This window comes from Antrostomus carolinensis, unplaced genomic scaffold (genome assembly GCF_000700745.2).
Source record: "Antrostomus carolinensis isolate BGI_N321 unplaced genomic scaffold, ASM70074v2 scaffold32404, whole genome shotgun sequence".
Classification (NCBI taxonomy): Eukaryota; Metazoa; Chordata; class Aves; order Caprimulgiformes; family Caprimulgidae; genus Antrostomus; species Antrostomus carolinensis.
Genome location: NW_010311995.1, coordinates 98,432 through 110,477, shown reverse-complemented (window position 1 = coordinate 110,477; position 12,046 = coordinate 98,432). Strand labels below are relative to the sequence as shown.

The 12,046-nt window shown below is 52.5% G+C and overlaps 1 protein-coding gene across 1 annotated transcript in view; it reads left to right on the top strand.

The window, feature by feature from the left end:
- Nucleotides 1-12,046, top strand: part of LOC104524130 (proton-coupled amino acid transporter 1) — an 18,017-nt gene that overhangs the window by 1,226 nt on the left and 4,745 nt on the right. Inside the window, exons 3-8 of the mRNA XM_010166903.1 lie at nucleotides 1,069-1,157; nucleotides 1,396-1,491; nucleotides 2,251-2,335; nucleotides 4,333-4,551; nucleotides 5,009-5,107; nucleotides 6,931-7,097. Coding sequence (XP_010165205.1) covers nucleotides 1,069-1,157; nucleotides 1,396-1,491; nucleotides 2,251-2,335; nucleotides 4,333-4,551; nucleotides 5,009-5,107; nucleotides 6,931-7,097 — 755 coding nt within the window. The remainder of the gene's footprint in view (nucleotides 1-1,068; nucleotides 1,158-1,395; nucleotides 1,492-2,250; nucleotides 2,336-4,332; nucleotides 4,552-5,008; nucleotides 5,108-6,930; nucleotides 7,098-12,046) is intronic.

The following is a 12,046-nucleotide window of genomic DNA, read 5'->3' as shown; positions in this document are numbered from 1 at the left end:
GGCTGGTGAGCTCTTGCACCCTGGGCTCTGTGGCTTGCTTTGTTTATTGCTGAGGCTGTTCTTGCTGCTCCTGTGGTGTGCTGGCTGGTCTCAAGGAGTTCAACGTGCGAGTTGGGGCTGTAGTTTCCTCTTCTGGGGTCAGGAGGGGCGCTGGGTCCCTGCATCCAGCTGGGTGTTACCTCCCTGCCCCTGTGACATCAGCCACTTTGTCCCAAAATGCTCTGTGCTGCGCTCAGGTGGCATCTCCTCACCCTGGTCCTGCGGGTGGCAGGTTCAGCACAATCTCTGCCTTGGTTTGTCCCAGCTGGTCCGTGTGGAGCGTGCTGTGGGCTTCCTGAGGGTCCTGTGAGCACAGCACCCATGTAACGAGCCCCATCAGTCAGCAGTTAGGGCTGGTGGTGGGAGATGGCTGTGTGCTTCCCTCTGGGGTTTCATGTGGGCTGGCCCAGCTCTGGCTGTGTCAAGATGGGTGGATGTGATGCAGTTTTGGTGCCTGAGGGCTGAGGTCACACTTGGTGGTCAAACAGCAGCCCCTGGACAGTCAAATCTCCTCACTGGCCACTGTCACATCTCCCCTGTGGCTTCTCTCCCATACTCAGCTCCTCGGTGTCCATGTCATACCCCAGCAATTGCTGTCTGTGTGAGAGGTGGGGGCACCTTCCTGCTCTGCTCTGTTTCCTTACCCAGCAATGCAGTGTTCCCATTGCTCAGATTGAAAAATGTAAAGAATTAAAAAAGAAAACTTCCTTCCTTTGTCTGGATCATGACCTCTTTGACACCTGTATAGTAGTGATGTGCAAGATAGTTTGACAAACAATCCTGGAAGTACTTTGCAATGTCCAAACCGCCCCAGCTTGCTTCTTTTGCATCATTCCTGCCCAGCTCATGGCTCTCTGTGGGGTTACTTGGTCCAGGGTTGTTGGTTCCTGGGAATGCCCAAGCGCTGATTCAGCCTCCAGCAGTTTTTTGGCTCACAGAGCCCGTGGGATTTTGTCTGGAAGTAAAAGCCATTGTGCAGCTCTGCCTTTGGCCATCAGAGTGCAACCTTCCCCCTCTCTTCCCCTGCAGCTGGGTCCTCTGAGCCTGCTGGTGATGGGAGTTGTGGCCGTGCACTGCATGGGCATCCTGGTGAAATGTGCCCATCACTTCTGCTACAGGTAAGGAGCAACTCCCCTTCTTGGCACTGCTGCTCCTACAGCTCTTCCTTCCTTCCCCAGAAGCCCTGTGGTTTTTCCAGAGCTTCCCAGCAGCAAGCTGCCTGCAGTGAAGCCTCAGTCAGGAACTACTTCTAGGCTTCTTCACAGGAACTATTTCCCATTAGTGTCATTGTTTGCCTTGGGAACCAGCAGATGGGACTGATGTGATGTCTCTTCTCTCTCTCTCTTCTCCGGACAGGTTCCAGAAACAGTTTGTGGACTATGGGGGTGCTATGGTGTATGGGCTGGAATCAACTCCCAGTGCGTGGCTGCGGACACATGCCATCTGGGGAAGGTACCTGTTCCCCACTCCAGACAGTGGACTTGTCTTTAAGCCCAGCAAATGCTGCAGCTGGGACAGAAGAGACGTTTGGTCTCTGAGCTGTGTTGGCAGATGAGCACAAGTGACATAAAGATGTTATTTGACTCACCTGCCCTGCGTGCTCGATGTCACTTGAGGGGTAATGTTGAGGTGTTTGACCCAGTCCTGTCCCCAGCCAGATGTGGCTTATGCTAAAGGGGTGGGAGCAGCAAGTCTCTGCAGCGTAACAAAGGGGTAAATAACCTGTACTGCAGTGCTGGCCCATCTTGTTAAACACTGAGCATGTCTAATGGCTGCTCCCAGGGATGCTACCAGCCCTGTGGGTGTCCAGCATCACAGCACACAGATGTTGCACACAGATCATGCTGCACATCAGATGCTGGGAACATCCACCTATCCCTGTGTCTGGGAGTGTCAACTCCAGCTGTGATGATTTGGCAGCAGATTGGAGATGTTAAACCCAAAGGGATGATTTTCCTCCTGAGGCTGGTCCTGACCCTGTGGAGGGGATGGGAGGGGGAGATGGGAGAGCCTGAGCTCTGCCTGGTTAGATGGAGGTGCAGTGCTCTTCCCTGAGCATCGAGGAGAAGCGAGCTGGGTGTGCTCTGACCTGCACACATCAACCCCTGGGGAGAGCAGCATTGCTGTGGGTTCGAGTGCAGCCCCAAGCAGCCCGAGTGGGCTCTTATTTCTGTATGGTCTGGCTAACAAACGCTCTTTTTTCTTTTCCAGGCGTGTAGTGGGACTGTTCCTGATCATCACTCAGCTGGGTTTCTGCTGCGTGTACTTTGTTTTTCTAGCTGACAACCTGAAACAGGTTAGACTCAATTCCTCCTTTGTGAGCAAAGGGAAGGTGAGAGGGGGTGTGGAGGTGCTTGTGTTGTTCTTAGTGCCTGTGTCACAGCCCTGTTCTCCACCAAAAGTCTGATTTCCGTAGCTGATGCTGCTCATGAAGGTTCTGCTCCTCTGCCTGGGTATTTTGGAGGATTGGTTTTGCTGTTCAAACAGGGCAAGTTTTTCTGAGAGTCCCTGTGAGTTTACTCCATGTGCAGAGGTGCTGGAGTCACCTGTATCACCCAGGGGAAGCTGAGGCTGTTCCTAGTGAGGGAGATGACAGCAGAGGGATTGTGCCTTTGATGTCCTGCCCACTTCAGTTAATAGGTTTACTGATACCCTGTGTAGATGGTGACATATAATGGATACCAGGACCGCTGTGAACCTCTCTTCTTCCCTTTCTTGGACCTGTTTACATGCATTCCAGTTTCTTGCCTCATCCTGTGGCTCTGGAGCTTAATTAATTACATCTTTAAGGAAAGAGTTTCCCTCTGCCAGGCATTGAGAGGAAATAAGCAGAAACCCTGAACCACTTGGCTGTCTCCTGCACTTTAGGAAATTGGGAATAATGCGTCCCTCTTCCCAGCCTCCACCAGCTCAGTGCCTTGCAGGTGCCACTCGGTGTTCCCCTGTGTGCTCCTGCTCTGCCCTTGCAGCAGTGGTCTGGTCACTACCTCTGTGCCCGTGCCCTTCATCAGCTCTTCCCTCATGCCCCTCAGCTTCAGAGGTGGTTCTGGGGCAAGGAGGGGAGCTCTGCCCATGGCTGGTGGAGGATGGACGGGCTCTGCCTCTGCTCTGGGAGCAGCAGGTGAGGAGATCCCCTTTGTGCTGTGGGGTGGGGTGGCTGGGGGGAGTAAACAGGTGAACGTTGATGATCTGATGCCAACAGCCCTGAGAGCTGGCGCGAGCAGGGTGGGTGCACTGCACTGGGCTGCTGCTGGCCTCTTGCTCCCTGTGAACAGCCCCTCGCTCCGTTTCAAGGTGGGCTTCTTTCTGCTCAGCCCCTTGCAGCTATGACAAGACTGGCTCAAGCCACAAGGGAAATTTGCAAAACCCTGCAAATCCACCCATTTTAGGCCACAGCTGGGAAACCCCTTGGCTTCAGTTTTGGAATTTTTCGGGTGCGGAGAGGGAGTGTTGCTTGTTTCTTTCTGTGGTGGGGAATGGCATGTTAGTTGGGGAGCGATGGTGCGGGTGGTACCTTGGGTGATGTGCTCCTCTGCTGGGCAGAGCTTTGGTTTGGAAAATGGCTTTGGAGCAAGCCATGGAGCAGCAGGGCAGGCTGGAGCTCAAGCAGCACTGCCCCGTGGTTGCATGGCTCTGCGCATCCCATGGGGGATGCTGATTTGTGCAGCAACTTTTTAACCTCTCCTCTGGGGCAGGACTTGCCCAGGAGCAGGTTAAATTAGTTTGCAGGCAGCTGTTTGCTGCAGTGGCCAAATGGCACTTGGTACCCAAACCAGCTTGGTTGTGATTGTATTGGTGATCCACAGCGTGCCCATGCTCCTGGGAGGGATGGCTCAGCCTCCAGATCTTCTCACGTGGAAACAGGGCGTTGAGCAGGTGAAGGGATGTGTGATGCTGAGTGCTACGTGGTGCAGCAAGAGGGAAAGGACCTTTGAGGAAATAATTCTTAATGCCTTTTTCCTCTCTTCTCAACTGGGCACGTGGACAGCACAAACCAACCTCTGCCCTCGGTGTGCTCTGCTCCTGGGTACACGTGCTCGGCAAGCCCAGGCTCAGGCAGGTTTTGCTGTCTCAGCTCAGATGCTGTAGCTGGTCCCACCTCTGCTCCTAGCAAGGTAACAGGGATTTGCTTCAAAACTACTTGAAAACTCGTCTTGCTTTGATTTTAATTGCCTGGCTGTGTAAGAAAGTGATCTGATGGGGTAGCAGTCTGACCTACCTGGAATGGGCTGCCAAGATCAGGCTCTCAGACCTGTGCAGTGGGGTTCATCAAATGTTCCTGTGCTTCCCCAGGTCATATCTACAGCAAACGGGACCACTAATGACTGCAGCCCGAACAGGACGGTGGCTGTGACCCCCACCATGGACTCTCGGCTCTACATGCTTTCCCTGCTGCCTTTTGTGGTGCTGCTCACATTCATCCAGAATCTCAAGGTCCTGTCCATCTTCTCCATGCTGGCCAACGTGGCCATGTTCAGCAGCCTCATTGTGATCTACCAGTACATCGTCAGGGTACGTGTGTGGCTGAGCTGGATCAGTTCCCCTCCATCACTTTTGTGATGTCCCATGCTTTGGTGGGCAGGGAGAGCTTGCTGGTGTTTGGGATGTGTGCATGCTGTGGGGTGCTGCTGGCTCCCATGGGCATGGTGGTTACCCTCTGCTCTGCAGGGCTTTCCTTGCAGCATGGGGGCTGTGACAAGGAGTGGTGGGAGCGGCCCAGGTCCTCTCCATCTTCCCCACTTCTGAACTCTATGTGGGCTTTTTTCCAGGACATTCCTGATCCCCGAGCTTGCTGGTGTTTGGGATGTGTGCATGCTGTGGGGTGCTGCTGGCTCCCATGGGCATGGTGGTTACCCTCTGCTCTGCAGGGCTTTCCTTGCAGCATGGGGGCTGTGACAGGGAGTGGTGGGAGCGGCCCAGGTCCTCTCCATCTTCCCCACTTCTGAACTCTATGTGGGCTTTTTTCCAGGACATTCCTGACCCCCGTGCCCTGCCTCTAGCAGCAGCCTGGAAGACTTACCCTCTATTTTTTGGCACTGCAATCTTTGCTTTCGAAGGCATCGGGGTGGTAAGTTGGCGTGTGGCAGCGGGGCTGCTCAGCCCGTGCTCGGGGTTGCTGCTGCACCTGCTCTTGTTGCAGCTGTATTTGCAAATGAACTTCTCTGAGGTAGCCCAGATTCTGGATGATGCTGTTAGCTTTAGCCTCCAGGCGATCTATCTACCCCATTGCTTCCATCTGAGGCTGGAGGAGCCCATGCTGCTTTGGTTGCTGCTTTGAAGGTGTCTGTATCTGGCAGTGGATTGGGCTGTGCTGGGAATTGCACTGGCAGCTGCCTTTGGCTCTGCTGACTGACCTGTGGATGAGCAAGCGTCCTGAGTCTTGTTACCAGGCTGGATCCTGAAGCTGCCTGAAGTGGGAAGCCAAAAAGCATGGCACAAAGAAAAAGTGATCTGCTCTTTCCCACCCTGTTGTAGAGACACTGAGATCTCCCTTTGGCAGCCACGTGGCCCCAGCCTACTGTGGGGCTGGATTTACATGTGCCTCTCATACAAGATGCTGTAAATAGACTGACTGTGTCTGTGAAAAAAGCTGGGTGGGTGGGCAGAGAACTTAATGGCTTGCTAAGATGTGAGTTGTTTCCAGGAGCTCCCTTCAAAGGAGGAAAAAATGTTTTCATCTCTCAATATAAGCTGGCTGTGTAAACACAGGGCTGGAGAGGGCCAAATCCATTACAGGAGGAGTGTTTACTAAATGCTGTGCCCAGGGCAGACAGCTCTTGCTGATAGTGAGGCACAAATGGGCTCTTCCTCACATAACTTGGAGGTGGAGATGCAAATAAAAGCTTTTCTGGTCCTGCCTCCTCACCATCTCTGCTGCTGTGTCTCTTCTCGGAATCCCCACCACCCAAGGACAGCTATAAAAATGTTTGCTGATGTCCCATGTTTAAAAGTAAGCGTTAGTGGTGCAGAGGTGAGGGCCTTGCCTCTGTCCTTGGGTTGTTTTTTTTTATTGTCCTGCCTGGTTGAAATCTGTCCAGACAAACTTGATAGGAGAAAGTGTCTTGGTCTTTCCAGGGTTTGCTGGGGAAAATAAGACCATGTGACATGATGGACCTGTCCCAGTGGGCATGGCTGTGCTGTTTTGGGATGCAGAGTGTAAGGCAACCAAGGTATGGGGCAGATGGCAGGTACCACTGGCCACAGCTCCTGCCAAGGGGAGGGAGCAGATCCTTTTGTTAAAGCCAAAGGGCATGAGCAACCCTGCGGGAGTCTTGCCATGCCAAGCATGAAGGTCTCAAATCATAGAATCACAGAATGGTTTGGGCTGGAAGGGACCTTAAAGATCATCCAGTTCCAACCCCCCTGCCAGCAGCAGGGACACCTTCCACTAGACCAGGTTGCTCAAAGCCTCATCCAGCCTGGCCTTAAACACTTCCAGGGAGGAGCAGCCACAGCTTCTCTGGGCAACCTGTTCCAGTGTCTGACCACCCTCACAGTGAAGAATTTCTTCCTAATATCTAATCTAAACCTCCCCTCTTCCAGTTTAGAGCCATTTCCTCTTGTTCTGTCATTAACTGCCCTTATGAAAAGTCCCTCCCCAGCTTTCTTGTAGCCCCTTCAGGCACTGGGAGGCCGCTATAAGATCTCCCCAGAGCCTTCTCTTCTCCAGGCTGAAAAGCCCCAACTCTCAATAAGAGCAATAAGAGCACAGAAATCAGATCTCCAGTACAGCAGCTTTTTTGGCTGGGTTCTCCAGGCTCCATGTGTGACCATCCCATCCCCTGGCATGGGGGACTGTGCTTGGCCATGGGGCTGCTTTCCAGAGCTGAGGGGTACAGAGGAGCAGGGGCAACCTGCTGCTCTGTCATCATCTTCCTCCTCCTCTCCCAGGTGCTGCCTCTGGAAAACAAGATGAAGAACCCCCGGCAGTTCCCAGTCATCCTTTACGTGGGGATGACCATTGTCACCATCTTGTACATCAGCCTGAGTGTCCTGGGGTACCTGCGCTTCGGGGCAGACATTCAGGCCAGCATAACACTCAACCTGCCCAACTGCTGGTGAGTCCTGGGGGGTGAGGGAGGAGGGTCCTGCTGGGAGAGGGAGCAGTGGGGGATGTCTCTCCTTATGAGAACTAATCTGGGTGAGCTTGGGGAAGGATCAACCGTGCCATAGCCAAACTGTCCAAAGGAGCTTCTCAAGGGTTGTCTGATGTACAGGGTGGTGAGGCTCATTGCTGCCAGGTCTGAGCTTGGTCTTGGCTCTGCAGCTCAGGCTAGTTCCTTGGGGTCCCTGCCTGGGTAGGTACAGCTCCTACCTTTTTCTTGGAGCCTTGTGGTGTCTTTCTGGGGACTAAGCAATGCTCTGGCTGGCAGAGGTTGAACACAACCCCTGTGCAGCCATATCAGAAGGTCAGATGCAAAAAAGGCTTCTCTTCCCCAAATGAAGCACATGGAAAACTAATCCAAAGCGGGGATCTCCCAGAGAAGGTGAGATGTGACGTCTCCATGTGTGGGCTGCGTTCCTTGTTTGCAGCCCTGGAGCTCAAACTCCCACTCCTGAGCTCCATGTTCTGCCTGGATGTGACTCGTCTTGAGCCAACGCTTTGCCTGTGAGCGCTGGTGCTGTGAGGAAGCCCCTTCCTTCCCATGGGGGCTGAGCTCTGCAGCTCCCCAAACCTGTCTGTCCTCATCTGGGATCTGGTGAGGCCTCTTGAGATGCTCCAGTTGCTGGCTGGAGCCCTGTGGAAATACACGTGGCCTGAGCCTGTACCTGCTTGCCTGGAGGGGTTATTTCTCCTCTTGCTGGGACTGGTGGCTGTTGCAGCAGCTGGGCTGTGTGCTGGTCTGTCCTGGGGCTGAGTGGTTGCTCAGTGTCATGGCTCTGTATTCATCCTGGAGGAGAAATGGAAGCAGTTTCTCTTCCCTCTGGGACAAGAAGTGTGGAGTATGCAAATGTTGGGAACAAATGCCTTTTCCAGCTTGTTCCACTTGGGATTATTTGAGAAAGTCCTGAAAAAAACCCATCTCTTCCTTCTTATGACATGCTGCTTTGGGGTGTCTGTGTGGCAGGAGATGGTGGTGACAGGTGATGAGGAGCTGGAGAGAAGCTCTGCTCTATGTGCTGCAGAGGTACTGATCGCATGGTAGCATCTCCTGCGCCTTGGTGTGGAGCTGGGGCTGAGGGCTGGCTTTGATGCCACAAAGCTTCTTGGAAATCCATCCTGTGGCAACACAGTTTCTCCAGGTTTGCTTAGGAACACTCTGAAGTTCAATAGTTTCTCTTTGATATCTCTGCTGGCTTGAAATCCTGCAAGAGACCGGAGTGAGAATTGGAGCTGGGGGTGCCTGTCCCCCTCCCCAGCCCGTCCCCTCTGCTGTTAGCAGCTGCCCAACACTGCACAGCATGACACTGCTGAGGTGGATTTGGGCAGGACTCAAATTTTGAGTCACTGGTGAACTTCCACATGCTGACCTTGTAAAGCTGCATAGCTGGGGCTCTGGAGAAAGCAAAGATTTAAAAACAAACCGGAGAGCTTGTTTTTGCTGTAATTATTGCTGTGTGGGTTCCTTTCAATTTGGGTGCATGGACTTTCATTCATGCTGGGTCTGCGTGGTGACTGAACTGCTGGATGTTGGTGTTGATGTGATGGAAGGTCCTGTTCTTGCCAAGAGCCTTGCTTTGTCCCCTGCTGTGACTGGGAGCTCTGCCAGGTCCCTGCTCTCAGCAAGGAGGGATGAAGCTGGTGGAAAAACGTATTTGTGTTGTAGGGAGATCTGAATCCCACCATGCCAAGCATGGTAGGTGTGAATCCCATCAGCTCAGCAAGCTCAAGTGAGGTATGGAGGGGATGAAATGCTGCTGCTTCTGAAGGTGGAAAGCAGGTCAGATCCAGGTGTTGGGTTCTGCAGGACACCAGGACACGCCACAGCCTTTAGCATCTGCTCCCTTGTAATGCTGCTCAGGGGCTGCTGTGGGAAATCCCAGCTTTGTTTGCTCTAAAGGATGACGTTCCCTTAGAAGGTAATGGGACTTCTGTGACTTCCCAGGCTACAGGAAGGTCCTATTTCAAATGCACATTTCTAGGAGTGTCCATGCTTTCTGTCAGAGTACTTTCCTGAAAAATCTGTAGGGTTTTTCAGATAGGGAGAAGAGAAAAGCCCTTTGGCAGCAGTGCCTGGAGAAGCCTGGATGTGCGGCAGGGCTCCTGCAGGCTTCCTCTGGGGAAGGCGTGCTGTGGTCGACGTGACTCACCACGCAGAACACTTTGGTGTTGGTGCATGTTGCTTCCTGGCAGAACATTCCATGGAGGCCATAAATATCGGACTTGGAAATGAGTTATCTAAAGTAAGGGCTGGGATACTTGGGCTAAAGCCTTGACTGCTGCATTCCCATGCGTTAAACTGTAGGTGATGGGTGAAGACCTGCTCGTGAAATGTTTTGCCCATCCTGCTGTGCCTGTGGGTTTTCTCCCCAGCAGTAAAAGACATGGGGCTGCAGAAACTGGTCATAAGGGCTGTTGGTGAGAAGTCATGGGGTTTGCCTGCAGCGTGGGAGACAAGGCAAGGATTGTGGTGGAGATGCTGCATCCTTCCTTGGCTGTAGCCATCACCCGGATGTCTCTAGAACAGATTCGATGAACGTGTTGGGAATTGTTGAGTTACAGGATGACTAAGGACTTTTCCAGCCTCATTTCTCTACGACCACAGCTTCCTCAAATGAGGAGCGTGTTGGTTCCCAGTGCCCAGGTCTAACCACAGACTCTGAAATACCACGTTGGTATGCAGAAATCCCTCCTTGCATCCTCGGAAGGGTTGCTTCACCCCACCATCTGAAGAGTGAAGAAATGCTGTAGTGAGAGGGAAAATGTTTGGTTGCGTATGGCCGGTTGGAGGTAGGTGATGACAGAGCTTACGGTCAAAGGAGGGTATGCCACTTCTTGCAGTTTGTTGGGATGACCTGGCATGACTCTCTGGGTTAAGCAAGTAGTTGCTGTGGTTGGCAGAGCCTCTCTGGGGCCCTCCATGGACCTGTGTTTTCCATGGGTCAAGGCTAGTGCTTGAGCTCTTAGTCTTCTTGATATTTCAAATGCCCTTTGAGCTTGTTGTCCAGGTTCCTGACCTGTACAGGATTGGTACCCAACCTTCTTCTGTACCTTTTCTAATAACATCTCTTAATCCTGGATTGCCTCAGGGGACTTTATAGCTTTACAACCTCACTTAGCTGAAAATACAATGATAAGATACACAGGCCCTGGGGTAGGTGGCTCAAGGCTACTGTGCACTCAAGTCACGTGTGGCTGAGCAGGCACTCTCTGCACTCTTTGATAGCTTTGTCTTTAGTTTGCCTGTGGAATCACAGGGTAGTTTAGGTTGGAGAGGGCATCATGAGGTCATTTGGTCCATGTTCCTGCTCAAAGCACCAACCACTTAAATTTTGAATACTGGTGAGGAGGCAGGTTCCTTACCTCTCCAGACCCTTGTTCTGGTGCTTAACTACCATTTTGGGTTGCAGCTCTTTCCCATTACCCCTGGTTCTTCTGCTGTGCAACTCCGAGAAGAGCCTGTGCCCTCCTATTAGGTAGCTGAAGACAGTGATAACAACCCCCTTAACCTTCTCTTCATGCTGAATGAGCCCAGGTTTTGCAGCCTCTCCTTGTATGTCATGTGCTCCAGCCCCAACTGTCATAGTAGCCTCCACTCCACTTGCTCTGAGAGGTCAATGTCTGTTCCGTCTTGGGGGTCTCAAGGCTGGACTGGACACAATACTCAAGATGCAGCTTCACAAGCCCCAAACGAGAGTAATCCCTTAGCCTTAACCTGCTGGCTATGCTTTAGCTAACACAGCCTGGTACATGATTGACCTTAATCACTGCAAGGTCCTGCTGCTGGCTCGTGTTCAGTTTGCAGCCCACCAAGACCTCCAGGTCCTGTTCTGGCCAGATGAGAAGCTGGGCCCCAGCCCTTCTCACCTGCAGGGTTTTGTGTTTGCATTTGAACTTTGCTCATGCCACCATGTTGTTTAGGTCCTGCTCCAAGGCATGTCAGCCATTCCCTCCAATTTGATCTTGTGAACTTGCTGAGAACCTGCTCTGGGCCGCTGAGAGGTCATCCAGGTCACTGACGAGGATATTTCCATGATTGCCCCTTGGCAAATCCCTACTGACAGGTCACTCTGTCCAGTATGTGCCTGGAATTGGATGCCAGGAGGACTTAGCTCATACTTTTTGGGGGATCAAGGTGAGGCTGATTAGCTTCTCTCATCCTTCTTGAAGGTGGACATGACACTTGCTTCTTCCTGGGCAGTGGGACGTTTCCCTGATCACCCTGCTCTTTTAAAGATAAGAAAATGGCTTCAGGCTGATGTTGGCCAGAACCTCTAATACATCTGATCTGGTCCCATGCACTTGTGTAACATCCCATTAGCTGAGGTGATCCCCAACTCCATCCCCCACGATTGTGTGAAGCATTTGACTCTACCAGACTCTGCCAGTAGGGTTTAAAGTTGTTTTGTATGAGAATACTTGGACTTCTCTGGTTTGAGACTCTTGTTGTAAGAGCTGGGTGCTGACAGCCAACATAGAGGCTTGGGCCCAAAGAAGGTAAAGAGGTGTAAGAAGGCAGGAGAAGCCAGACACCTTCTTCAGCTTGGATCCACTTCGTATTTATCCAAGTGTTATGGCCAGGACCCATGTTTCCTGTTTGGACAGCGTGTCCTGAGCTGGGAACCAGATAGGACCATATGTGATGTAACTAGATATCGCTCTTCTCTTAGAGAGGCTTTTTCTGCTGCTGGGGAGCTGAGGCAGAGCTGAGGCTGGGAGGTGGCTTTTTCCCCACCTGTGACAGACTCTCTCCTGCAGCCACACTTGCCCACAGCTGCATTGCTGTAGGGTCTGGGACATGGTGAGATCTGGCTCGGGGTGAGCCTGAGGTGCTGTTTGCAGCCTGTCTGCAGTCTGCTGCCTTTCTGCTCAGCCCAAACTGCTCTTTAACTGTCTTTCCCCGCC